Below are 27,777 nucleotides of genomic sequence, written 5' to 3'. Positions count from 1 at the left end.
TCTTCCCTCTGTATTGTTTTGCTCCCGCTTTCGCAATCACCCTCGATCTTGCCACTGAACATGGAATCTCCACCAGTGTTTATCGCAGATAAAGCTATCCCCAACCATTGCCTCAACTCCTCAGCTCTCCAATCACTCCCGCACCCACCCACTTACCTGTGTACAATTCCTCGCACTACGACTCGGGAGGGGGCGACACTTTGCCCAAGGAACTTTCACACTGTCGATTGCTTACGCGCGGTTTTACAATGAGCAACACGTCACCAGGCAGTCCTTGTACTCAACAGCTCCGTCACCGTCCCTCTGGAGACTACCTCCCTCCAAAGAAACGACTCTTCAATGGAACGGTGCTATTTTTCGATTATCTATAATTATAACGGAATTTAAGGTACGCCCTTTTGTTTGTCCCCAAGGAGCTGTTTCCAGAACAATGTTTAAAGTATTACTTCGTAAACTAAATAATGTTAAATCACATTTATTTCGCATTCAAATTTTTGCAATATATTTTGTGCCGATAACCGAATAAATTTAAAGGGATTGACAATCTTCCAGTCTCGAGGGATGACCGGCGTTAAAAAAAAAATCAACAGCAATTCTTTTAAATGATTTTGTTTTCAGAATGAATCCAAGTTGCTGTTCTGAAAAGTTGAATAAATGCATCAGCTTTGCCTAGGCGTTAGTTTGGCGCGATTACAATTATTTGAAATAATTCTAAAATCACGTTACTTTTTGAAAACAAAATGTCGCAACATTTGATTAGCTTTGGGTTTTAGCCCCCCGCCCCCCGGCATTCCGACTGCAGCATTGCATTGGAATAATATGGTTAGATGAAAAGTGTCCGTTTTCTTACAGATTTCTGCTGTCTCCACACTCCTGTCACACGGCAGTGTTGCTCCATTGCAAAATTGCAGCAGCCGGCTTCTATGTTTTCTTTTTGGCTGCAGTTACTGCGCAAATCTCTGCACCTCATCCTGCTGAGTCCGAGACGCTCCCTGCTGCCCCGGCGAGTTCGACAACATCTGTGGGGACGTTCTGAGCGCGGCGGCGTGGCCCGGATCCGTGCAGCTCCGCCGACCGAGTAATCCTTTCCAAGAGGATGCAATCCGAGAGCCTGCCAGAGAAGATCCTCCAATTGATGCCGGGGTTGGACCACTCACAACGGGGATTGTCGTTGGGACGGGAGAGGGAAACCGGGTGAAGAAAATCCTGACTGACTGACCTTGGAGCCAGACGAGGGGAAATCCTCCATCAAACGTGTGCGGGGCATCTTGACGTGTTTTATTTTTATGACATTCGGGATGGAAAGCTGTTTGTGTGTGTCTCTCTCTCTGTCTGGATTGTTAGCTGCCGAAGCTCGAGCAGGTTCGGATTCCCGGGCGAACAATGGGCACGCGTTCCTGCCCATTGTCCACCACCCGCGTTGTCCGAATGTCCCGGCACCAAGTCCGCCCCGTCCTCCCCATTGACAGACGCTTGCCGAAGGCACTGCGCCATCATCCTTTCGGGGTTGATCCACGTGGCTCTTGCTGAAGCCTTTTTGGGGAGAGAGAGAGACAGACGAATAGGAGTATTCGACACTTGCCGCTGGATATAGGAGAGAGTAAGGAAAATCCGAAGATCCCGATGGAGCGGCCAGCTGTCTGCTAGAAGCCGTCAGCCTTTCTCCCTCCTTCCTTCCCTCCTCGTCTTCCAACACAATTACAACAAACTAGGACTCATCGCCGGCCAGAACATGTGAAATCGGAACGCCGCAGTTCCCTCATCTCAGGGAAAATTAGTGCGTAACAGACCCGGTACGGCGAATTCTTCTGTCGGTCAGCTTTTTTTTCCGTTAACCAACATTAAAATACTGCGATAGTAGGGACTGCCGATGCTGGAGAATCTGAGATAACGAGGTGTAGAGGTGGATGAACACAGCAGGCCAAGCAGTATCAAATATTTTTCTCTGAAGAAGGGTCCAGACCCGAAACGTCAGATTTCCTGCTCCTCTCATGCTGCTTGGCCTGCAGTGTTCATTCAGATCCACACCTTGTTACCTCTTATTAAAATACTGCGAATGGCTGGAGATCTGATTTTTAAAAAAGTGCTGGAGAAAACCTCCTCCGGAACTCTCCTGTCTCCTTCCCTCCCAAGCTCTTTTAAAATGAAGTCAAATCTCTCTACTATTTCACACTGAAAGCGCAGCTCCTCCAACACCGCCTCTGTCAAAGACAACGTGGGTTAGGTACAGTAAACCTCTTCTTTTAACCTGGAAGTAAAGCAGCACCTACACCGTGTCCGTCAACCACTCCCATCACAGGCACAGCAGGGGTTAGATACAAAGTGAACCTGTCTCTAGTGCAAATTGAAAGTAAGGTTTCTCTTCTTTTTTGAACGAAAAGTAAAGCCTCCTCGACTCCGTGACCATCAAACGTTCCCAGGACAGGGTCAAAATGGGGTCAACATCTTTCTTTCTTTGTCCTGTTCGCCTCTTGCTCAAAACTTGTAACGTTTTGAAATTTTCCAGTTCTGATGAAATGTTATTGATGTGCAACACTACCTCAGTTACTTTATCTGAATTTTTCCTTCAGATTTCTAGATTTTCCCTTATCTCTCCCCCAGCACTCTTGACTTTAAGCTCTATTAACAGCCCTGATTATTTAATTCTCCAGGAAACTGATACATCAGTTTAATTGGAGTCCATTCCCAAAGAAACAGTTCCCATTTTCCCCAGTACTGATGCCAGTGCATATTGAACTGAAACATCCGACACCATTCTTTGAGACAAGCATTTAACTCTTTGATTCACATGCAACTCAGCTACTAATCCAGAGTTATTAGCCCCGCATAGTGATTCTGCTTATTAATTTGGAAGAAAACTCCTAAACACCTGCCACAGAATCTAAGTCCCAGTTATTACTTCATACATTTTTAAATTTTGTTCATTGGACATGGACATTACTAGCTAGACAGCCATTCATTGCTCATTCATAGTTGCTTTGTGAAAGTTGGCAGTGAGCTGCATTCCCTGGAATGTAGGGGCACTCAATGTGCTATTAGGGAGGGAGTTTCAGGATTCTGACCCAGTGACAATAGTGGAATGGTTTTATAGCTCCAAGTCAGGATGGTGGTGTATCTGCTGCATCTGCCAATTTAGGTGTTAGAAACTGATGGCTTGGAAGGTACTGTCATAGGAGTCTTGGTAAGTTGCTGCTGTACATATTGTACGTGGTTTACACTGCTGCCACTGTGTATCAGTCCTCAAGGGACTGAATGGTGAAGGTGATGCGGTGTAAATCAAGCAAACTGCTTTGTCCTAGAGTAGAGCTTCTTGAGTGTTTTCAGAATACTCATCTAGACAAACCCATCTAGACAAATTGACAGTACCCTATTATACTACCGACTTGTGCCTTATAGATGGACATGCTTTGAGAAAACAAGATTTGAGGCACACATTGCAGATTTCTCAGCCTCTGCTCTGGCTTCTGTAGACATATCATGTAGGTGGCTGATCCAGTTCAAATTCTGCTCCCTAGTTACCTCACCAACATATTGACAAGGGGGAATTCAGCGATGGTCTTGCAATTGAATGTCAAGGATGAACGGTTCCATTATTATTTGGTGGAGATGTCATAGCCAAGCACTTGTGCGATGTGAATGTTACTTTCCACATCAGTCCCATTCTGGATGTTGTCCAGATTTTGCTGCAAATGGCCACAGATTGCTTCTGTGGAGTTCCAAATGGTGTTTTGTTTATTTCCAACTTTACATTGGAGGGAAGGTCATTTAGGAAGCAGCTGTAGATTGTTGAGCCTAGGACACCACCCTGAGGAACTCTTTCACCGATGCCTGAGGCTGAGACAATTCACTTTGATCAACTATTACAATTTTCATTTGATTTGGGAGAGATTGCAACCAGCAGGGAGATTTTCGCCTCATTCTCATTGACCCCAGTTTTGTTGGGGTTCTTTGGTGCCATAATCATATTCACCTTACCACTGAATTTCAGCTTTTTTGTCCATGTTTGGATGAAGACTGTAATGAGGTCAGGCACTGAATGGACAGCAGAGTGGCTCTGGCGAATCCCAAACTGTCAAAGGGTGAGCAATTGCATACCAAGTGTGTTTGATACTTCTTTCTTCTCAGTCTGTGCCTTGAGACAAAGTATAATTTCCTTCCATTCTGGAGTTGTGGCTTCTGCGATAATCAATGCCTGATATGTATACTGCCACAGGTGGGCAGGTGGGCTTTGAAGAGGCGAGAAAGTTTGATCCCTGGAGTTTTTGCCTGCTCCTTCAATGGTTTGCACTTGGTCTGCAGCAGGGCCTGTCTGAGATGCCTGTGATGATGATGCCTTCTTGGATGCTTTTTTTTATCCTGTTTGGGAAGTCTTGGACATGATATTACCCACAGGTCATTGGTGATATTGCTCTTTTTCAGGGAGGCTTTGAGGACACCTGAACTCTTGAAGAGTTTTATCTCCCCTCCTAGCAACTGCTTACCATGTTAGACCTTGGATTTCTGATGTTATTTGGAAAGTCTTATCTTAGGCACACAGGTGACATGGCCTGCCCAATGCAGCTAATCAGTCTTCTGAGAGAGAATACTGATGTTGAAGTGCCTACCCCCCTTTTAGGTTTGCAGGGTTTTGCAGAATCATTGCAGGTAATATTTCTCTAAGGTTTTGATGTGTCCACTGTATATTATCCTTATCTCTGACACGTTACAAAATTATTGTCTGGTAGACCATGAGCTTTGAGCCAGGTTTTAAGGTTATTGTCATCAAACACTCTGTTACATTCATGCTGAAAGAGATGTTGAATTTCACCCTCAATGATAGGAAGCTCCCAAGGTTTGAGAACTGATCTACATTGTTCATGGGGTTGCTGTGGAGCTTGATAGTTAGGCGACAGTGTTACGTGGTGGAAGCAGACCGGTTAAAAAAAAAGCTTGATAGCACTGCCAGTGACCCCCTTCCATAACTTTGCTGATGACTGAGAGTAGAATGATAGGGCAGGATTTGTTCTGCTTTTAGTGGACAGGATCAGAACAATTTTCCACATTACCTGGTAGATGACAACGTTGTAACAATATTGAAACAGCTTGTTTCTAGGATTGTCTGGAGCATAGTCTTCAGTACTATTATCAGACAACACGACAAATTGATAAGAGAACTCAAGTAATTAGGTTGACGGTTGTTTATTTCGTGTGTACACAGGGAGAGACTGAGAAGTGTAAAACTATGGGGTGTTACAAACATCTCCAGCTTTATATAAACTATTACAATATATATATTTTGTTAACTACTATTTTCTCATAATCCTTCACAGGCATTATCTGTATTTCAGTGAAGCCCAGCTCTATCTTGCTGACAATGCAGCTGCCTATACTCCAAGAGATAGCAAGAACTTCAGATGTTGGAGTCAGAGATAACAGAGTATGGAGTTGGAGGACTACAGTAGGCCAGGCAGCATCAGAAGACAGGAAAGTTGACTTTTCAGTACAGGACCCTTCTACAGGAATGGAGAGGGAGATGGGGACTCAAGTTCTTCTGATGCTCCCTGGCTTGCTGTATTCCTCCAGCTCCGCTCAGTGTTATAGTGATGGTGTCAAAACAGGACAATAAGGAAGATTCTACAAATACAGAACAGTCTGGCGACGTTACATGTAGCACAACATGAACTCAGGATTACAGTGGGTATGGAACTTGGCTATCAGTTTCTGCTCAGCGATTCTATGTTGTTGTATATCTCAAATGCCTCCTTGGAGGACGCTTACCCGAAGATCGAAGGCTGAATGTCCTTGACCACTGAAGTGTTCCCTGACTGGGACGGAACATGCCTGCCTGGCAATTGTTGCACGGTGTTCATTGATTCATTGCCATTGTGTCTGCCTGGGCTCGCCAGTTTCCTGCAACAAATGAGGTAGACAACATTGGCCGAGTCGCATGAGTATCTGCTGTGAATATGATGGTAGTGTCCATGTTAGCAATCTGGCATGTCTTGCACAGGTTGCCGTGGCAGGGTTGTGTGATGTTGTGGTTTATGCAGTCCAGAAGGCTGGGTAGTTTGCTGTGAATGATGGTCTGTTTAAGGATTGGCGGTTGTCTGAAGACAAGAACTGGAGGTGTAGGGTGATTTTGGTGCGATGTTCGTTCTGATTGATGACATATTGAAGGCTGTGAAGAACATAGTGTAGTTTCTCCACTTGGTGGAAGTACTGGACAATGAAGGGTACTCCTATGTCTGTATCCTGAGGACGTTGCAGTCTTTCGCTATGGCATATCAGAACTGATGATTGATGAGTTGAACATCATATACCATTCTTATGAGGGCATCTTTCAGCATTTTTAGGCTTCCTTCACGTTCCTCCTTCTCTGAGCAGATCCTTGTCTGTAGGGGATGCAGTCTTTAACATGTTTAGAGTGGAAGCTAGAGAAGTGCAGCATTTTGAGGTTATCAATGGGCTTGTGGTCGAGTGAGGAGCTGAGTTGTCCATTCTTGATGGAAATGAGAGTGTTGAAGAATGAGACTGAGACTGAAGAGTAAGTTTGATAAATCATGGTAAGTCTGATGGCAGGATGAAACTTGTTGATATCATTGCGTAGTTGTTTAAGTGATTCCTCCCCATGAGTCCAAAGGAAGAAAATGTCGTTGATGAGTCTGGTGTGTAGCAATGGTTGGGGGTCATGTGCAGTAAAGACGTGTTGCTGAAACTTGTGCATGAAATTGTTGGTGAATTGGGATGCAAATTTGTTCCCCATTGCTGTCTGGCTGAAGAGTTGTTTGTCGAAGGTGAAGATGCTGTGGTCGAGGATGAAGCAGATGACTTGTAGGATGGCATCTAGAAATTGGCAGTTGTTGGTATTGAGTACTGAGGCTGTTGCAGCGATGCCGCCATTATGGAGGTTGTTGGCATAGAGTGCCAAAACATCCATTGTGATGAAGAGCATTCCTTGTTCGACTGGTCTGTGGGTGGGGGGTTTCTGTAAGAAGTCAGCAGTTTCGTGACAGAAGGAGGGGATTCCTTATTTAATGAGTTTCAAGATGCCCTCAACATAGCCAGAGGGGTTCTCACACAGGATTCCATTGCCTGATATGATGGAATGTCCAGGTGTGTTGGCTTTGTGTATCTTAGACAAGTAGTAGAATTGTCCTGCGTGATACGTACATGGGATGAGAGTGCATAGGATACTCTGAAGGTCTGGAATACAAGTCTTAATCAGAATTTTGAGTTGACAGGTGTGTTCTTTGGTCGGATTGGCAGGTAATTATTTGTAGTCCTCCTGGTTGTTCGGTTGTTATTTCATTTCTTTGCTGTAGTCCGTTCTATTCTGTATGATGATGGCTCCTCATTTGTCTGTTGGTTGATCACAGTGTTGTGACTGATCTTGAGAACATTGATGGTGTTGTTTTGTGCTTGGGTGACATTCTGCAGCTTCATGTGAGCATGGCTGATGAATCTTATGGTAACACATCTCCTGATGGCTTGAGCATAAATGTCAAGCTTAGGGTGATCCACATGATGAAGGAACCGTGTGGTGAAATTTAAGCCCATTTCTTCAGAGCATTAGCCTGAGCTTTCACTAGTAGTTCAGTAATATTACTGCTATACCACTCTCCCCCCCCCCCCCCCCCCCCCCACACACACACACACACACACACACACACACACACACACACACAATAAGCCCTTGCAGCCGTTGCAAATATCTTTAATCCTGACACGGGGAAGACAACAGAATCTTTGGAACTCTCAGTCATGGCTACAGAAATTACTACTTACATCTCCTACCACAACTGTGTTTCACCTACGTTTGTCACAGCGCAGTAGTCATTTAGCCCGTCCTGTCTAGACTTTGTTCCCATTAATGCAGGACACGTTGAAGGGTCAAGGCTTCTCCATTGTTACATCTAGTGTTCACATACCTGAATGACTCACAGTCACACCCAATTGTTCCCAACTACAGACTAACTCTAGAGAACTACTTAATCTAATACATGTGACTTCTTTCAGTAACAAAGTGCAGTCCTTCTCAGATCGCCTGCAATCTCTTCAATTTAAAAAGAAAACAACCAAACAACTCAACACTGAATTCCCACAGGTTGTAGAAACTTTAATAAGTGAAGGTTTATCTCATTGAAGTGCACACAATTTCTCGCAGGCATAACAGGATAAATGCTGAGAGGATGATTCCCCTGACTGCAGTGTCTAGATCGAGAGAACAGTCTGAGGAATAAGTTGCATTACTTAGGACTGAGGTGAGGGGAAACTTCTAAAAGGTTCTGAATCATTGGAAATCTGTACCATAGAGGGTTCTGGGCACTCAGCTCTTGATCTTTTCAAGGTTAAGATTGATAGATTTTTGGACACTCAGAGAATGGAGGGAATTGGGTGGGAAAGTGGAGCTGGGGTAAAATGGCTGTTGTTGAATGATGATCAGATTCCAAGAGCTGAATTGTCTAATCCTGTTCCTATTTCTTCTGCTTAGAACAATTTAAACTAAATTGCTATTCTAAAGCATAGATAAGCATAAGTTATATTTTTCTTGGTACTGGTTTGGTTAGGTTATAGATATTTTTAAATATTTAGGATTTGGCTGTTGTTTTTCTTAGTAAAAACTTGCGCCAAACTTTTTTATGGTGCTTAAGGTGTGAAGCTGGAGGAACACAGTAGGCCAGGTGGCATCAGAGGAGCAGGAAAGCTGACGTTTTGGGTCTGGACCCTTCTCTGAGAGATCCCACTATGAAGGAAACATTTCCCTTCCCACCCTTATCTGCCTTCCGGAGCGACTGCGCTCTCCGTGACTCCCTTGTCCATTCCACACTCTCCACTAGCCCCCAGCACCTTTCCCTGCAACCACAGGAGGTGCTAAACCTGCCCCTACACCTCCGCTGTCACCTTCAACCCAGGCCCCAAAAAACACCTTCCGTGTTAAACAGACGTTCACCTGCACATCCACTATTGCGGTCTATTGTTTCTGCTGTTCAGATGTGGCCTCCTCTACATTGGCGAGACCAAGTGGAGGCACGGAGACCGCTTTGTGAAGCACCTACGCTCAGTTCATGACAAACAACACCTCCCAGTCACAAACCACTTCAGCTCCCCCTCCCACTCCCTGGATGACATGTCCATCCTGGGCCTCCTCCAGTGTCACAACAATGCCACTTGGAAACTGGAGGAACAACACCTCATATTCGGCCTTGGAAGCCAACATCCCAATGGTCGCAATGTGGACTTCAATAGCTTCAAAACCTCCCCACCCCGACCTCATCCCAAGACCCAAACCTCTTCTCATCTCGGCTCCCTTTACCTGTCCATCTTCTCTCCCACTTATCTGCTCCTCCCTCCTCACTGACCAAGCCTCATCCCAACTTCCTACCTATACTCACCTTTACTAGCTTCATCCGTGCCTCCTTGACCTGTCTGTCTTCTCTCCCACCTATCTGCTCCATGCTGCACCTTCTATCACTGCCCCCCTTCTCTATTTATTTCAGAGCCCCCTTCTCTCTGCCCATCCCATCCTCCCTTTTCTCTCGAAGTGTCCAGACCCAAAACATCAGCTTTCCTGCTGCTCCGATGCTGCCTTGGCTGCTGTGTTCCTCCAGCTCCACATCTTATTATCTCAGACTCCAGCATTGGCGGAATCTACTAACTCTTTTGGATAGTGCTAGTTGTTCTAAAGTCAGATTTCCAAAATTCTTTTTTGTGACTGCATCCCAATTGTGTTGATGACACTTGCTTTATGTTACTTATGACTAGTTGAAATATAGACTTTATTTTTCATTCTATGCTCTACTTTATGTCATCTTTTGCAGTTTGTGCTAATGACTGTATCTCTGACAACAGCATGATTCCATTGCAGCAAATGTGTTTACTTGGGTTTTGCATTTATTTGCCAATATCTGCGTATACCTTCATACAGGAAATGAAAATGCTTTCGAAATCAACAGAAAAGGCACCTCTACTCCTGGGAACTGCAAATGTGCTGAATGTACCTCAATGTAATGTCCTGACAGTGCCGTGCTTTACCTGCAAGAAGAAATTTACTGCAACGAGTGCTCGTCACCACAAAACCCTGCATCGCACACTTGCCATGCTGCAGTACCGTGCAGGTAACCAACCTGTCAGCCTGCTTTCCCTCCGGATCCGCCGGCGGAGCATCATTGCCAAGAGGATGCGAGCCAAGAAATTCAACTCCCTGGAACTGCAGAGGATCAACTTTGCATACGAGATAGTGAAGTCAAGCCGATTGTTAACATGGCCGTTTCTAATCAAAAGTCCCATTGTGTGTCATGAAGAATTCCCATTGCTTCTAAAACTGCCCGACTATCCCTGTGTAAAATCACTTGGGATGTGGCAGGATATGAATGTCCTTTGGAAAGCTCAGATGGAAGATGTCTATGTTTTCATGGATTGTTATGGTGGTAGGAGCGATGTATGGTTCCTTGGCCTCTTCGATGGCTTTCATGGTACGACTGCAGCACAGTTCACTTCCAGAGATCTGCCATTTCTCATTATAGAGGAGCTGAGAAAAGCTGGCCATCCTTATGTTCTGTCCCACGAAGAGCATGAATCTCTCTTGAGCTACAGTGCACTCTTCCCAGACAGCCCAACCGAAGAGTCATACATCATTCTCCCCTCTTCAAAACCTGACGACAGCCAAAGCATCAAAACGGATCAGTATGGATCGATCCATTTAGCTTTTGCTAAAGCCTTTTGGAAAATGGACAGAATTCTGGGGCTGGGGCGTAATGAACATTCAAAGGTCCGTTGGAGCGGTTGTACAGCTGTCACCTGCCTCCTAGAAACCCACGCCCCGAGCACCAGCAGCAGTTCTGAAAGCCTCTCGGAAGATGACGTGTTTGAAATCGGAACACTGCACATTGCTAATGCAGGTAACGTGCTTACTGGAGGTGCTAGTAGCTGTGGAAGTTTTAGTTGATGAAGATAACTTGTGACACATCTGATCACGGTTGCTGTTTCAAGGTTAAGTATTTTGTATCATCAGCACCCACACTAATCAAAAAAACCAAGGGTGCCATTTTGCTGCGACTCCTTGGAGCATGATTTATATTGTGCAGATATGTTCTAATCAGTCTGTTCAGAGATGTTATTACACACACCTGTAGCAGATGGGACTTAAACATGCTGTGGAAAGTAGCCAGCCATCTGACCGTCTACTGTGAAGGGGCACTTTGCACTATCCTGACTTCACATAGCTCACCCACCTAATGCAATGTGAGAACAATAAAGGTGGGCCATTAATGCTCAAGACGTGAAGTAAGACATCACTCCCATAACAGTCATCTTGCACTTTGTTCCTAGAACATGAAAAATAGGACTAGCACTATACCAATTCCTGCTCTGTTATTCGACATGCTTGTCACTGAGGTTCTGCTTCAGTTCCACATTTCATCAGTATCTTCATGTCTCTTAAATGTCCTCAGCATCCAGAAATCTATTGACCTCTACCTTGAATGTACTTAGATGTACAGCATGCAAAATCCTCAAGGTTGAGATTTCCAGAGATTCGCAATAACCCTTTGAGTAAAGAAAGTTTGCTCAGTCCTCAATGACTGACCCCATGTTATGGGGTTGTGACATTATTTTCATGTTTCCCAATCCAATGGGAAACATGTTCTTAGAATCTATCCCTGTCAAACCATTTAACATATTATATGACTCAAATGGATGACCTTATTCTTCTAAACTCCACAAATACCGGCATAGTCTACTTAATTGCTCCTTCTAGGAAAATCATCTGGACCTGGGAAGCAGTCTCATGAACTTTTGTTGCAGTCTCTCAAGTGCAAGACTGTCCTTCCTTACGTACAGGGACCAAAAATTGCATACCCTACTCCCTAGCATAGCTTTGGTCCCTGGCAACACTCCCCAGAGGAATCATTATGCTCACCATATTCAAAACTGAATCCTGCCTGAAAAGCAAGGTGAATTCTTGCACTAAATGCCTGGACCTCCTTAACTGCCTACCCGTCCTTTGCTTGTGTACCCTAAAGTTGTTGGGTACAAATCCAGAGATTTGTTTTTCACAGTACTCAACCTTGCAGATCCAGCAAAGTGATCTCTTTTGCTGCTTATTCTTTGAAACCTGGAGATCATCAAGCAATCCAGTTTAGGCTATTTCATTAACACATTGTTGTCTTGAACTTTAAAAGCATCCTGGAGTTGCCAGGTGGTCTAAGGTGGTTTCATATGACTTAGCCGTCTTGTCAAACCTATATTTATTAGACAATTCATAGAAAAACCTACAAAGTAAATAAATATGAAAACTCCAGCTACGCACAAATCAACTGTTTTACTTGTGCTGACATTATTTGTAAAAAGATCCAAAAAGCTTGCAATTATAAAGTGCTTTTCCCCTTTAAAATCTTGCAGGGAAGTGCTAACATTCCAACCTCTGGGAGAGAAGATCCATGTTCATGTCCTGCAAATGTGTCATAACACTTTTGAACATATGGTTTAAAAATAATTTGCTGTGAATTTTACAGTATATTGGATATCATGTTGACTTAAAATACAGAAGGTAATTGGTTTGAAACTAGCAAGCACCATCTGCGAATTCTTTAGTGTCTTGTGGAACAGTGATAGAGTCCAAGTTCAAGTCCCACCTCCTCCAGAGGTAAGTCATAACATGTCTGAACTGGTTGATTAAAAATAGTTTAACAGCATGTTTCACCTGTTGATGCCTCATAACGCGTTACAGGAAATAAAATTCTGTTCAAGAGAATTCATTGTGGGAAATGGGGCGACTAATGTGCATACAGCAAGCTCCACATACTCCAACGTGATCATCTGACTTTGTGACATTGATTGAGAACCAAATAGTGGCCAGCACATAAGGGGCTAACTTCCCTGCTCTTATTTTGGAATGATAACGGCACAGAAGGAGGCCATTTGGTTTATCATGTTTGCTCAGCTGGCTAAGCAAAAGTGAATCTAATGTGATTCCCTTGCCTTTTCCCCGAGGAACCTGCAGTTACTTTTTCTCCAGGTAATTCACCTCTACATTGTCTCCTGTCACTCCGTTAATTTAGTATTCATGCTACTGTTTTTACTTCATGAGCTCTAACTTTGCTGAGATGGCACTTTATCAAAAGTCCATGTACAACACACCAACTACATTGTCCTCATCAACACCCTCTGATACCTCTTCAATACCCCAATCATGTCAGTTCAGCACAACTTGCCCTTAACAAATTTGTGCTGGTTTTCCTTAATTAAATCACCTTTACCCAATTGACTGTTAATATTTATCTCAGTGTATTTCAATGGAATATTTTGTATCAATCTAAATGAGAGATGGATCCTCAATTTAACATCTCCTCCAAAAAAGAACGTTACATTGTTACTACACAGGCATTTCAGCCTTGACTGGAATGGAACTTGGACCTGTAATCTTGTGACTTGTGTCATTCTATTTCATGTTCCTTCCTGTCTTTATCTCTTCTCTCTCTCACTTACCTGCCTAATAGGCAAAGTGCAAAGGCTAACACTAATGCAAGATATAAAGAAATTCAATATCAGTACATTCAATCCTCGTCATCTGCAGCAGATAGGGACACGGACCCTTCCACAGATAACAGACAAAATGCAGATTCTACTACGGTGTAAATCCTTTACATACCATGAAGGGCCATGAGATCTATTTGGGCCAATTAATGAGGAAAAGAGTAAGATCGGATCTGGGGCTGACCTCATACAGATCTCTGGAAAGCAAATGTGCAGATGAGTGAGGTGTGAGTGTATATGAACAGTTTGAGATACAATCTCTTCTGCTGTAGGTAAGGTGGTAGCAATGTGGTAATGTCAGTAAACTGGTAATCCAGTGGCTTATGCTAGTGATCAGGGATGTGAGTTTGAATCCCACTATGGTAGTTGATGAAATTTGAATTCAGTGTTACAATATGAAATTAAATACTAGACCAATGGAGACCATTGTTGTAAAAAAATCTGGTTCAAAAATCTCCTTTGCAGAAGGAAATGACCTTTCTTTCATGGGTCTGGCCTATATGTGACTCCAGGCCCACTGCAATGTGGTGAATACTGAAATGGTCATGCAAAGCCACTCAGTTTAGGTATTTAGGAATGGACAACAAATCTTGACATTGCTAGTCACATCCCATGAGTGAGTACATGTGCAGGTTGGATTTGCCATGCTAAACTGCCTCAAGTGTGCCAGGATGTGCAGGCTAACTGGATTAGCCATGGGAAATACTGGGCTATCGGTCGATTTGGTCTGGATGGGATTTTCTTCAGAGGGTTAGTGTAGACTTGATGGGACAAATGGCCTATATCTGCGCAGTAGGGATTCTTAGATTCTATGAATAATAGAAAAAAAAGACAGGCAGGCAGTGCATAACATATAATGGGAACAGCAGATGCTGGAGAATCCAAGATAACAAAGCGTGGAGCTGGATGAACACAGCAGGCCAAGCAGCATCTTAAGAGCACAAAAGCTGATGTTTCAGGCCTAGACCCTTCATCAGAAAAAGGGGATGGGGAGAGGGTTCTGAAATAAATAGGGAGAGAGGGGGAGGCAGATCGAAGATGGATAGAAGAGAAGGAGACAGACAAGTTAAAGGGGCAGGGATGGAGCCTGTAGAGGTGAGTATAGGTGGGGAGGTACGAGGGGATAGGTCAGTCCGGGGAGCACAGAGGGTCAAGAGGGCGGATGAGGTTAGTAGGTAGGAAACGGGAGTGTGGCTTGTGGTGGGAGATGGGAATAGGTGAGAGGATGAACAGGTTAGGGAGGCGGGGACGAGCTGGGCTGGTTTTGGGTTGCAGTGGGGGAGGGGTGATTTTGAAGCTTGTGAAATCCACATTGATACCATTGGACTGCAGGGTTCCCAAGCGAAATATGAGGTGCTGTTCCTGCAACCTTCAGGGGCATCATTATGGCACTGCAGGAGGCCCAGGATGGACATGTCGTCTAAGGAATGGGAGGGGGAGTTGAAATGGTTCGCGACTGGGGGCGTGCAGTTGTTTATTGCAAACCAAATGGAGGTGTTCTGCAAAGCGGTCTCCAAGCCTCCGCTTGGTTTCCCCAATGTAGAGGAAGCCACAATGGGTACAGCGGATGCAGTATACCACATTGGCAGATGGGCAGGTGAACGTCTGCTTGATGTGGAAAGCCTTCTTGCGGCCTGGGATGTGGCTGAGGGAGGAGGTGTGGGGGCAAGTGTAGCACTTCCTTCGGTTGCAGTGCAAAGTGCTGGGTGTGGTGGGGTTGGCGGGAGTGTGGAGCGCACAAGCGAGTCCCAGAAGGAGTGGTCTCTCTGGAAAGCAGACAAGGTTGGGGATGGAAAAATGTCTTTGGTGGTGGGGTCGGGTTGTAGATGGTGGAAGTACCTGAGGATGATGCGTTGTGTCCGGAGGTTGGTGGGGTTGAATGTGAGGATGAGGGGGATTCTCTTTTGGCGGTTATTACGGGGACGGGGTGTGAGGGATGAGTTGCAGAAATGCGGGAGACACGGTCAAGGGTGTTCTCCACCGCTGCGGGGTGAGATGTTGCGGTCCTTGAAGAACGAGGATAACTGGTGGAAAGCCCACCTTCAACCACATTGGGTTATGTAAATGAGATAGCAGAAGGAACACATATTGGAAACATATAAACAACCGTAAAATTTAATCTGACTAGAGCCTTGCACCTTGTTTTCAATCTTTGAATACCAATGTGGTTCATCCGCTACATTGTGAACTAACACAGCACAACACGAAGACAGAAAGACACCACCCTCACCAGAACTTCAAATCCCACAAAGGGAACTGGTGGAATTTAAGTTCAATTAAATAAACTCTGGTATTGAAAGTTAGTCTCAGTAATGGCAATCATCAAAATATTGTCAATTGTCATAAAAAGATTCATCTGGTTGTTAATGACCTTTAAGAAAGAGCATCTGCTGACCTTAACTGGTCCGATAGACATGTCATTCCAGATCTACGGCAGCATGGCTGACTCTAAACTGCTCTCTGAAACAGCCTAGCAAGCAAATCTGCTCAAAGGCAGTTAGAGATGAGCATCAATACTGACCTTACCAGTGACACCCATGCCATGAAAGAATAAAGAAAATTATGCTGTACTTCATGATTAATTTCTGGTTTATCATTTTAGATTGGAGGTTGACTTCTTGATATTCATTTGGGGGTTTTATCATTGAAGAAAGATTAATATATTTAAACACGAAAATATTTTGTTCAGTGTTGTTGTTTGCCTAGGTCATTAAATAAAATTAGATGAAAGCATTGTGTTTCATTTCCAGAGGGTCAGAATTCAAAACAAAAGAAGATTCTACAGATATATTACCAGTAAAAGGGTAACTAGAGAGAAGGTAGTGCCTCTTAAAGATCAAGGAGCTCGTCTTTGTGTTGAACTCCAGGAGATGGGAGAGATACTAAATGAATTTTTCATTAGTTTTTACTGTGGAGAAAGAAATGGAGTCGAGAGAATGCAGAGGAAGAAACGAGACCCGTGCAAAAATATTTGCATCGTTTATAACTAAGGGTGAGGTGCCTGATGACTAGAGTCTGGCTAATGTTGTACCTTTGTTTTAAAAACGGTTGTCAGGAGAAACTGGGGAACTACAGACCTGTGAGTCTGACTTTGGTTGTGGGTACATTGTTGGAGGTGATTATAAAAGATAGGATTTATGAGCATTGATCGAGGCAAAAATTGATTTGGGATAGCATGGTTTTATGCCAGGAAAATCATGTCTCATAAACTTGATAGAGTTTTTTGAGGAAGCTACCAAAAAGAATGATGATGGCATAACAGTAGATGTTGTTTATTTGGATTTAGTAGACCCTTTGACTGGGTTCTGCATGGTAGACTAACTAGAAAAGTTAGGACACAAGGGATTCAGGGTGAGCTTGCCAATTAGATATATAATTGGCTTAATAGCAGGAGACAGAGAATAGTGGTGGAGAGTTGCTTTTCAGACTGGAGCCCTGTGACCAGCGGTATTCCACAGGGATCAGTTCTGGGTCCACTTTTCTTTGTCATTTAAATAAATGATTTGAATGAGAATATAGAATGCATGGTTAGTAAGTTTGCGGACACCACCAGAATTGGTGGCATAGTAGATAATGAAGAACGTTTGCTAAGATTACAAAGGGATCTTGGTCAAATGAGTTCAATCTGGAAAATGCATTTTAGTACAACAAACAAGGTTAGGTCTTATACAATTAATGGTAGGGCCTTGGGTATTGTTGTAGAACAAGAGGGACCTAGGGGTGCAGGTACATAATTCTTTGAAGTTTGCATCACAAATGGACGGGGTGGTTAAAAAGGCATTTAGCACACTTGCTTTCATTGCTCAGTCCTTTGAGTATAGAAGTTGGGAAATCATGTTGAGGTTGTACAGGACATTGGTGAGGCCTCTTCTTGAATACTGTGTCCTGTTCTGGTCGCCCAGTTACAGGAAGGATATTATCAAGCTGGAGAGGGTTCAGAAGAAATTCACCAGGATGTGCCAGGTATGCAAGGTTTGAGTTGTAAAGAAAGGCTAGGACTTTTTTTCACTGGAATGTAGGAGTTTGAGAGGCAACCCAATAGAGTTTTATAAAATAACGAGAGGTATGGATTGTGTTAATGGTAGTTGTCTTTTCCCTTGAATGGGGGATTTCAAGACTAGGGACGGGTGAGACAAAAGAGTTTTAAAAAAAGAGACATAAAAGGTGAATATCTTACACAGAGGGTGATTCATGTGTGGAATGAACTTCCTGATCAAGTGATGGATGCAGGTACAATTACAATGTTTAAAAGACATTCGGATAGATAGCTAAAGGGAAAACGTTTGGCAGGATTCGGGCCAGGAGCAGGCAGGCAAGACTAGTTTAGTTTGGGATTACATTCAGCATGGACAGGTTGGACTGAATGGTCTGTTTCCATGATAACACGGTGCGAAGCTGGACGAACACAGCAGGCCAAGCTGCATCAGAGGAGCAGGAAAGCTTGACATTTCGGGTCGGGACCCTCATTCAGAAGTCTGTTTCCGTGCTGTATGACTCTATGAATGTCTGGATAGTATATGAATAGGAAAGATTTAGGGGGATATAGGCCAAATGCTGACAAATGAGACTAGATTAATTTAGAATATCTGGTCAGTATGAACAGGTTGGACCGAAGGGTTTGTTTCCCTGCTGCAAAATTCTATGACTCCTTAATTGCTGGAATAGCAGAACTGACATATGAAGAAAGTTGGGATCAGTTGGGACAATATTCACTTGAGTTTAGAGTAATGACGGGGAGTTAGTGGGGTGTGGGAAGTTCTCATAGAAACCTACAAAATGCTAACAACACTTGACAGAGTAAATGCAGGAAGGATGTTCCCGGTGACTGGAGAATCCAGATCCAGGAGTCCACAGTTTAAGGATACAGGGCAGACCATTTAGGACTGAGGTGACGAGAACATTTTTTCATACAGAGAGTGGTGAGTCTGTGGAATTCTCTGCCACAGAAAGTGGAATTAGATATAGTTCTTTGGCTAAAAGTATAAAAAGGGTATGTGGAGAAAGCAGGATGAGGATAATGAGTCAGATGATCAGCCATCAACTTACTGATTTGCAGAGCAGGCCTGAAGGGCTGAATGGCCAATTCCTGCTCCTAGTTTCTCTGTGTGCCCTGTCCTGGTTTCTAATAGCATTTATGTCATAGGGATCTTTGTCATTCTTATATGATGGTTAGTTTCTGTATTTCTTGTAAAATAACATTTTACTTACACATTCAACTGTGATGTTGTAGTATCTTTCCAAGTCCCCTTTTAGTATTGAAACTATTGTTTAAACTTCTGTAAAATTATCTGTCCTGAGCATTAATTTTGTTAATACCATTTGCATGTTGTCGTCCTGTCTCCTTTTTGATATATAATTTTCTCGCTAGCTGTGATGGAATTTTTCATGCTTAACTTCTATATGCATCATTACTACAGTTGGGCGTGCACGTAAAATATTATTTCAGAAGAAATACAGAACCAACCACCAGATAAGAATGGCAAAGATCCTTTTTGCACAAATACTATTACAAACCAGGACAGTTACCCCTTGATCCTTGTAGCCCAAGAACTATATCTAACTCTCTCTTGAAAACATTTAATGTTTTGGCCTCAACCACTTTCAATGGCAGAGAATCTCACAGGCTGACCACTCTCTGAGTTAGCGAGTTTTGAGAAGATTTGTAGCTCAGGTTGAGGTTCCGGATGTGAGACTGCTCGCTGAGCTGGACAGTTCATTTTCAGACGTTTCATCATCATTCTAGGTAACATCAACAGTGAGCCTCCAGTGAAGCGCTGGTGTTATGTCCCGCTTTCTATCTATCTGGTTAGGTTTCCTTGGGTTGGTGATGTCATTTCATGTGTTGGTGATGTCATTTCCTGTTCTTTTTCTCAGGGGATGGTAGGTTGGCTCCAAATCAATGTGTTTGTTGATGGAGTTCCGGTTTGAATGCCATGCTTCTAGGAATTCTCGTACATCTCTCTGTTTGGCTTGTCCTAGGATGGATGTGTTGTCCCAATCAAAGTGGTGTCCTTCCTCATCTGTATGTAAGGGCACGAGTGATAGTGGGTCATGTTGTTTTGTGGCTAGTTCATGTTCATGTATTCTGGTGGCTAGCTTTCTGCCAGTTTGTCCAATGTAGTGTTTGTCACAGTTGTTGCAAGGTATTTTGTAGATGACGTTTGTTTTATTTGTTGTCTGTGTAGGGTCTTTTTATGAACTTAATGAACAGCTAATGAACTTAAAAACACCCTATACAGACAACAAATAAAACAAACGTCATCTACAAAATACCTTGCAACAACTGTGACAAACACTACATTAGACAAACTGGCAGAAAGCTAGCCACCAGAATATATGAACATCAACTAGCCACAAAACGACATGACCCACTATCACTCGTATCCTTACATACAGATGAGGAAGGACACCACTTTGATTGGGACAACACATCCATCCTAGGACAAGCCAAACAGAGAGATGCACGAGAATTCCTAGAAGCATGGCATTCAAACCGGAACTCCATCAACAAACACATTGATTTGGAGCCAATCTACCATCCCCTGAGAAAAAGAACAGGAAATGACATCACCAACCCAAGGAAACCTAACCAGATAGATAGAAAGCGGGACATAACACCAGCGCTTCGTCGGAGGCTCACTGATGATGTTACCTAGAATGGTGACGAAACAGCTGAAAATTAACCTTCCAGCTCAGCAAGCAATCTCACATCCAGCACTCTCTGAGTGAATGTGTATCCTGCCAAATTAGTATGTTTAATTCTCTACCAAATCTAAATTTCTAACCAGATGCTGTTAAAAACTGTGATCCCTTGTGGATTACTTTATTGAAGTATATTCCCAATGTAGGAGATGCATGCCACATTTAAAAATGGCCATAGTTCATCCGTGTATGTGCAGTCGCACTATGACATTACCCGGTTTATCAGAAAGGAAAAGAACTGTGGGAAAGGGTTGCTTGATTGATCGAAGTCTTTGGGTACATGTTTGATATATTTACATGATATTTTTCTCATTTGTTTTTGCAATACAAGGAGATTAGGAGGTGGCTACATGATTCAACTATACCGTTAAACTGGTACTAATTCAAAGAAGTTACAAATGTTTTTGGATAATCACCAAGTGTTGCTTTAGTTTTGTGCTTACAGGTGCTCTACTCCACTTAGTGGTGGCATTGGCCATAACTGCAGCCTTACTTTCAATTTGCATCCTTGTTATCAATGCTTCTATCATTGAAAACTTATTCTTCTTACTTATTCAAAACCCTGCATCAGTCTAAACACTTTTAAGAACTGTATGTCTAATCATCTGTAAGGAGAACAACCCGAGTTTCTAGTCTCAGTCCACGTAACTTACATTAAACCTAGCTTCTGAAGTCTTTATGATGCCAGTACCTGAAGTGAAGCCTGTGAGACTCAGATTAAATGCTGTCACATCTTCAAGAAGGTTGAGATCATTTTCTTAATGGGATATGAATTTCCACATTAATAAAAGCTGAAATAGAAGCTCTGAAGTGCCGGATTAAAACTCAGTTCCAACAGTTGAATGGACACATATCCAGCGTTACCTTTGGAATTCCTGTTCTCACTGTCATCTTAGTCTCAGAGCAAATTAGTTGTATTTATTTTCTGATCCACCCATTTAAGATAAGTAATTACAACTGTCACATTCCATGTAAATATTCTTTTCTCTTACTTTAAGGTCAAATCAAAATTCAGCTCATTTATTTAATTAATTAAGTGCTCAAGTAACTTATTGCTCACATTCTAATTTGTACATAATTTAACCGTTGGTGCATTGTGGGAATGTGTCTAAATTCCTAATAGGTGTTCATGGCTGTTGCTCAGTCATTTTGATTTCATAAAAATTATTGCCTAAGTAACTGATCAGAATTGAACATGAAATGTGACAATTATTGTACAAGATTATTGTTTGCAATCATGAGCATTTTGTAATGCTTTGAAGAGTCCATTCAAAACTATTGTCTGCACCCAACCATAAAGAATTATACAGTAATTGCTGGAAAGACTCAACAAATCTGGCAGCATCTTCAGAGCAAAAGGTCAGTGTATCTGAAAGATTAATTCTGCTTTCTCTCCACAGATGCTGCCTGATCTGCTGAGTTTTTCAAGCAATTTCTGTCTTTGTTTGGCTTCTGGCATGATTAGTTCTTTGGTTTCTTTTAGTAAGTATTCAAACATGATTAGATATTTCTATGTTCAAGACATAACAAGTAAATTAATATTATTTAAACTACAAGTTCAGTTTTCTGCAGGTGATGTGCATGCTGTCCTGTGCAAAAATGGAAAAGGATATCGTTTAACTGAAAACCACAGCACCTCAAACCGTAAAGAACGTAAACGTATTCATAGAAATGGTGGAACAATCAGTAAAAATGAACGACATGGGCTTGTAGAAGGATTCATTCAATCAACACGAGGGCTTGGATACCATGGAGATCCCAAGCTTAAAACATCTATTGTGCCAATACCATACACTGTTTCTGTGCCTATTGATTCCACATGTCAGTTCCTTATTCTAGCTTCAAGTGGATTTTGGAAAGTGCTGAGTAGACATGAAGTCATTTCAATCTCATTGGAAATGCTTTCTTTTTATTTTAGATCTTTGCACACAGAATCGAGACACATTCATTCAGTAATTCATTCATTACATGTTAGGGACAAAGACCTTGACAAAGATTCTTTTTTAGCACATTTACTTGAGGAGTTTTCACAGCAAGGGCGCAAAGATGCTTTGATGTCGCTTGAGCGTTTATTTGAGGAGCTATTAGTAAGCAAGGAAAATAATCTGGACAGTAAAACCATGAAATATCTACTCCGACATTATTCATTTATGGAGAAACATGATCATCTTTGGCAAGTCATGCATCAACTACTTGAAAATGTTATAGAAAAGGAAGAATCCATGGCAATTCGTAAAAACACACTTGATATCGAGTTGGATCACGACAGCAACTTTTTTCTGCGGACTTTACGTGGGGAACAGAGCAAGCACAGGATAGTGATGGACAGTTTTCTTAAGGATCCATTACTGGACAAGAAAGTTTTGAAAAACAGGAATCGCAAAGAACAATACAGAAGACCAGGGACTGATGTTGCTGAGGGGCATTTACACACTGAGAGACGAAAAGTTCAGCGTAAACGAGACATTATAACCAAAGAACCAAAGATTCAAAAATCACTGACCATGACTTCTGAGAGTTTTCACTCTTCTTCATCAGATGCATTTGATGTTGAAAAACAATATGAACAAAGTTATATAAATCCAGAAGTAAAAAGAGAAGAATCAAAGCTGGAAACAGGTGAGCAACAAGAAATTCAGTATGAAACTTTAGCAAATACCATCAGCAAATATTTAGTTGAAACTGCCAAACAAGCAGGAGCTTGTGACAACATAACAGTGGTCATGTTGTTGTTACCTGGTTGTGCTAATGCACATTTGATAAAACAGAAGAAATGATGTAAGCTCATCCATTCCAGAAATAATACTTTTATTAAAAGTTCAACTTCATCTCTAAACATGAAGCTGGTCACAGCCAGATCTGAGGTATTTGTTAATTTCAAAGAAAACAACTGGCTAAGTATATAATTGTACACACAAAAAAAAAGTTTGTTCCGTCACAGTATAAACTTTATCCAAAATACAGGGAATGTAAGTTGATGACTTGGTGGACACATGAATGAGCACTGTTCCTTGTCAGAATGGAGGTTATTGGGCCATCATCACATTTAGAGAACTCACTCTATAAGTGACTAGGGTGGATTTTATGATTACGATTTATATGCAATTGTTCTCCACTCACTGAATTTTGGTGGGGAAGTCGGTGTTTATCTGGAAAGGTTGCTGTAGTTTAATTCATAAATTTGTTTTGTTGTTGGTAGAGACACTTATAGATTCTGTAGATTTTTGCTGTAGTATGCTGTTTATATAGACTTTTCTGAAAAAATAAACTTTGCTTGCTGCAAAATGCATTGTTTTTGGAAGTCTTGCTGTAAATCTTAGCCTACCTCCAACATATTAATTAACAGTCTGGGGTAACATGCTTTGTTTAGTGCAATACTGAGCAGTTAATATTCAACACATTCAATCCTCGTGTTAATTAAGTGGGCTGATTCCATCTGGCTCAACAACAGAAATGTAACACAAGATCTCATTGCCTTTGAGATCAGGAGAAAAATAAACAACCAAGACTACATTAAGTTTTAATCATACTGAGAAATACATGACTGAGTCCATTTCTTATTTCTCTGCAGTGCGTTCCTGATAAAACAGCCCACATATGGATCCTGATACAAAACTCTGAAATAAAACTCATTGTCAATGAAGTGTCTGGCAAAATTGAGAACATGGTGGCCTAATGATACTAGCTGCAGAACTTATTTGAATATTGCTGGGTTGCATTTTGTTTGGCAATAGTAAAACTTACAACATAGTTAACAAGAGATAACAAGGTGTAGAGCTGGATGAACACAGCAGGCCAAGCAACATCAGAGGAGCAGGAAAGCTGACATTTCGAGCCTAGACCCTTCTTCCGAAAAAGTTAGCATAATATAGTTAATAAGATGAGGGAAAGCTAGCGTTATAGGTCACAGCTAGAGACCAAAGGGGCTGGTCTTTGGCACCAAAGGAGTGTCAGCTTAAGGTTACAATTCAGACCAAGAACAGAGATTTGGGCTGGGTGGTATGAGAATAGAGTTGGAGGAGAGGCTTTGCAGTGATGAAGGTGTAGATGTTGTGGGGAAGGCTGAGAAAAGTTCTGCATAGTGACTTGCATTGGGGAAAGCCAACAGCCTCCGTTTGAAACTTGAGATGTACAGCTGTGTCATGTCTGGATCACAATTAGTGCTAAAGGAGCAGGTGTTTTCCACGTCCAAGATTTGGCAGCTTCCAACTGAGATCAACTACGAGGTAGCCTTTTCACTTCCAGGTAAATTTAAGCTGTCAGGCTGATAATTAATATTTTTCTGCAAGCTCCCCAAGCACTGTCATTGTCTTCTGGTATCTTCCCAAATGGCCAGATTATGTTAAATCTTAATAGTGCTTGAAATGGAATTTCAAAAATGTAGTTGATTCATAAAAAAACTTTGTATATAATACATATATAGTCACAAATGCAGTTTGGTTCTGTACAGTAGCATATCAACAAATCAAACAAATATTGCAGTTTTACATGTATTTGAGGCACTTGGAGGGTCCAATAACTGAATGGACCCCCATTTAACTTCAAACAGTATGTCTTTCCCCACTGCGCCTTAGCAGCAGCTGCCTCATACTTTAGCACACCCCCCCAGCACATAGTTGTGGACCTTGGAATGTGCCAGTCTACACCACTTGCTTGGGGTCAACTCCTTGTTCTGGAAGACCAACAAGTTTTGAGCGAATCAAATAACATTTTTCATTGAGTTTATGGTCTTCCAGCCATAGTTGATGTTTTATTTTAACCCCTTGGGACCTTAACCTGATTTGGGTGGATGTGAAGAAGTTTAAAATTGAGGCCATATTATTAAGCTTGTCTGACAATTGGCTGCTCGAATGAAGTATCAGAAGACTGCTTGAGCTGCAAAACCTGTGAAAGTTACCATGTTGAAAATAAGATTAAATCATTGTATAAAAGTGCAAAGGATATAAATTTGACTAGTAATTCACTCTGTGCATGATGATTTGTACTAACATAAAAATTATTTCAAAATTTAGAACTCTGCTTCAAAATTAGTTTGAAGATTTTGATTAAATGCTTTCTTTTAATGGAATAGTTAATCTTTAGGATATTTAATGGGGATTATTTTAACTTCTGACAAGTGTGGCATTCAAGGAGTGGAGTTTTAAATTTCCCAATTGATTTTCAGTTCTATTGACATTGATGAGAAAGGAGTTAAAGCATGGTATGCAGTGGGCAGCCAATCTGAACCTTCAACAGAAATGAAAATTATCTGCTATAATTTATTTTTTAAGTACCTAAGCCCTTCCCTACCATCTGTGGCCAAACCTTCATCCATTATTGGAATCATTTGCCCCATTGCATCCACTTTATTTCATTCAATTCTTATACAGTACTCTTCGGTACAACTCATTCACACTTCCCAGGCATTCCAATCTGACTTAGTCCCGTCTGCCAGCATTTTGCACATATCGCTGTAAAACCTTCCTATTCATACACCTATCCAACCTCCACCATTTCCTCTGGCAGCTCATTCCATACATGCATCACCCTCTGCATGGAAAATGTTCCACCTCAGGTTCTTTTTAGATCTTTTTACTCTCACCTTAAATCCATGCCTTTAGTTTTTGACTGTTCCACCCTAGAAAAAAAGACCTTGGCTATTCACCTTACCCATGCTCCTCATGATTTTATTAACCTCTATCAGGTCATTTCTCAACCTCTGATGTTCCAGGGAAAAAAGTCCCAGCCTAATCAGCTTCTCCCTAAAACTCAAACCCTCCAGTCCCAGCAAGATCCTTGCAAAGCTTTTCTACGTCCTGTCAAGTTTAACATCATCTTTTCTATTCTGGCAACCAGAACTGTATGCAGCATTCTAAAAGTGACTTCACCAATGTCCTGTACAGCTTCAACATAACATCCCAACTCTTATACTCAGTGGGAGGCAATGTGTGAACACAAGCATGCCAAACATCATCTTCACTGTCCTGTCTAAATATCATTATAGAACATAGAACAGTACAGCACAGAACAGGCCCTTCAGCCCACAATGTTGTGCCGACCATTGATCCTCATTATCAAGACCTAAACAGTTAAACTTGCCTCTGGTCACTTCTCTGAACTTTTCTCCCAACTTCTGGATGACAGATCACTCACAGATTGTCTTGTAATGTTGTAACATATAAGTGCAAGGTGGAATTAAATATGATCTTTTTCAACTGCCCATAATTTATATCTGATACTCACGGTACATAATAAATTAATTTAAGTAATCAGCTTTCATTACTCCAGAAACACAATTCATATTTAGTTCAAAGGGTATTAGTTAGTAGTTTGAGGTAGGCATTTTAAAGAGTGTGGATAGCAATTAGCATAGTGAAACTAGGCTAGTTGGCATGCGGGGGAAAAAAAAGTCAGCATAAATACGATGGACCAATGAACTTTTGTAAGGTACAGCAATCTATGTTCCAGAAGAATGGCTTTATGATTGTGTGTTTTTTAAATAATGCAACCGTTTTATGTCCCAAATATATTGAATAAGAGGAAAGCAGCTGCCTTTCCATTTCTCTGCAGCCATGATTCGGAACTGTTTATGGAAGAGTAATCAAACACTTTGTCTTGCTTGTGAAAAAGAGACTGATTCTGTAGCATGGCACTGTTTATGTAGCCTCTAACAACTTAGTATGTAAGATGTGCACAGATGTAGATGTGAATTTAATTGGATGCCTTCTTTAAATGGATTCATGTTACTTCCATTCAGTGTTGTTTGTCATCATTGTTAGGTTTTGATACTTTTATTTCAACAACTGTTGCAATATTTGAGTACACCTCAATTTTGTTGACTTCTTCAAACAGCAAAATGGAGATATTGTTAGGATGTAATTGTACTGCTGTGTTTCAGTTTTATTAGATTGTCAACCTTATCTTCTAAAGGCACAGAATTGAGGGCCAATAGGACAGCAGTTACTTCCGGTCATTCCCAAATATGTGGGGAAAGAATGCAGGAGTTCATCTTTCAATCAAATCAGAAAGAACTGCTTGACAAATTTTTTTTTTAAATAAAGCTACCTAAGTTTGGATGCAGTTCATATTTAAGCACTGACTTAGGAAAATGGAAAAGATTTATTTGATAACGAGTACCATGAAGTTATAGTGCCAACAAAGCATATTCAGATGCATTACGGAGGGGTGGGATTCATTTAATTCAAAAGAAACAGGACTAATGAGCCTAATGCTCCTTTACTTTGCTGCTAGTATTAGGGTGAATTAAGTGCAGTTTTAAGCCTCCATGCCTAATATATATTAGGCACATTCTGTTTTCCTAACTACCCATCAAATACTATCAGAAGGAGACTGAAATCATGGAAGGCCTACTAAGTTTGCATTCTTCCTGTTTACATTTAAATCCAGATGAAAAATAGAGGAAAGAAAATTAAAAACAATTAGGTGGAAGCCAAATATTGCTAGAAATTCAATTGACTTTTTTTGTATGAGTTGTTCTCTTTCACTCATTGTGCTTTTCCATGTCCACCCCTCACATGTTAACAATAAATATGCAAAGAATCCATATAATTTAAATACTTCGGG

The 27,777-nt window shown here is 41.7% G+C and overlaps 1 protein-coding gene across 1 annotated transcript; it reads left to right on the top strand.

The window, feature by feature from the left end:
* Nucleotides 1-202: 202 nt before the first annotated feature.
* On the top strand, nucleotides 203-23,427 carry LOC125461678 (protein phosphatase 2C-like domain-containing protein 1). The gene is made up of 3 exons (XM_059638298.1): nucleotides 203-388; nucleotides 9,905-10,877; nucleotides 21,787-23,427. The coding sequence occupies exons 2-3, from the start codon at nucleotides 9,908-9,910 to the stop codon at nucleotides 22,989-22,991; spliced, it is 2,175 nt and encodes a 724-aa protein (XP_059494281.1). The 5' UTR covers nucleotides 203-388; nucleotides 9,905-9,907; the 3' UTR covers nucleotides 22,992-23,427.
* Nucleotides 23,428-27,777: the final 4,350 nt, after the last annotated feature.

This window comes from Stegostoma tigrinum, chromosome 2 (assembly GCF_030684315.1).
Source record: "Stegostoma tigrinum isolate sSteTig4 chromosome 2, sSteTig4.hap1, whole genome shotgun sequence".
NCBI lineage: Eukaryota > Metazoa > Chordata > Chondrichthyes > Orectolobiformes > Stegostomatidae > Stegostoma > Stegostoma tigrinum.
This window is presented reverse-complemented; position numbering and strand designations above follow the sequence as displayed.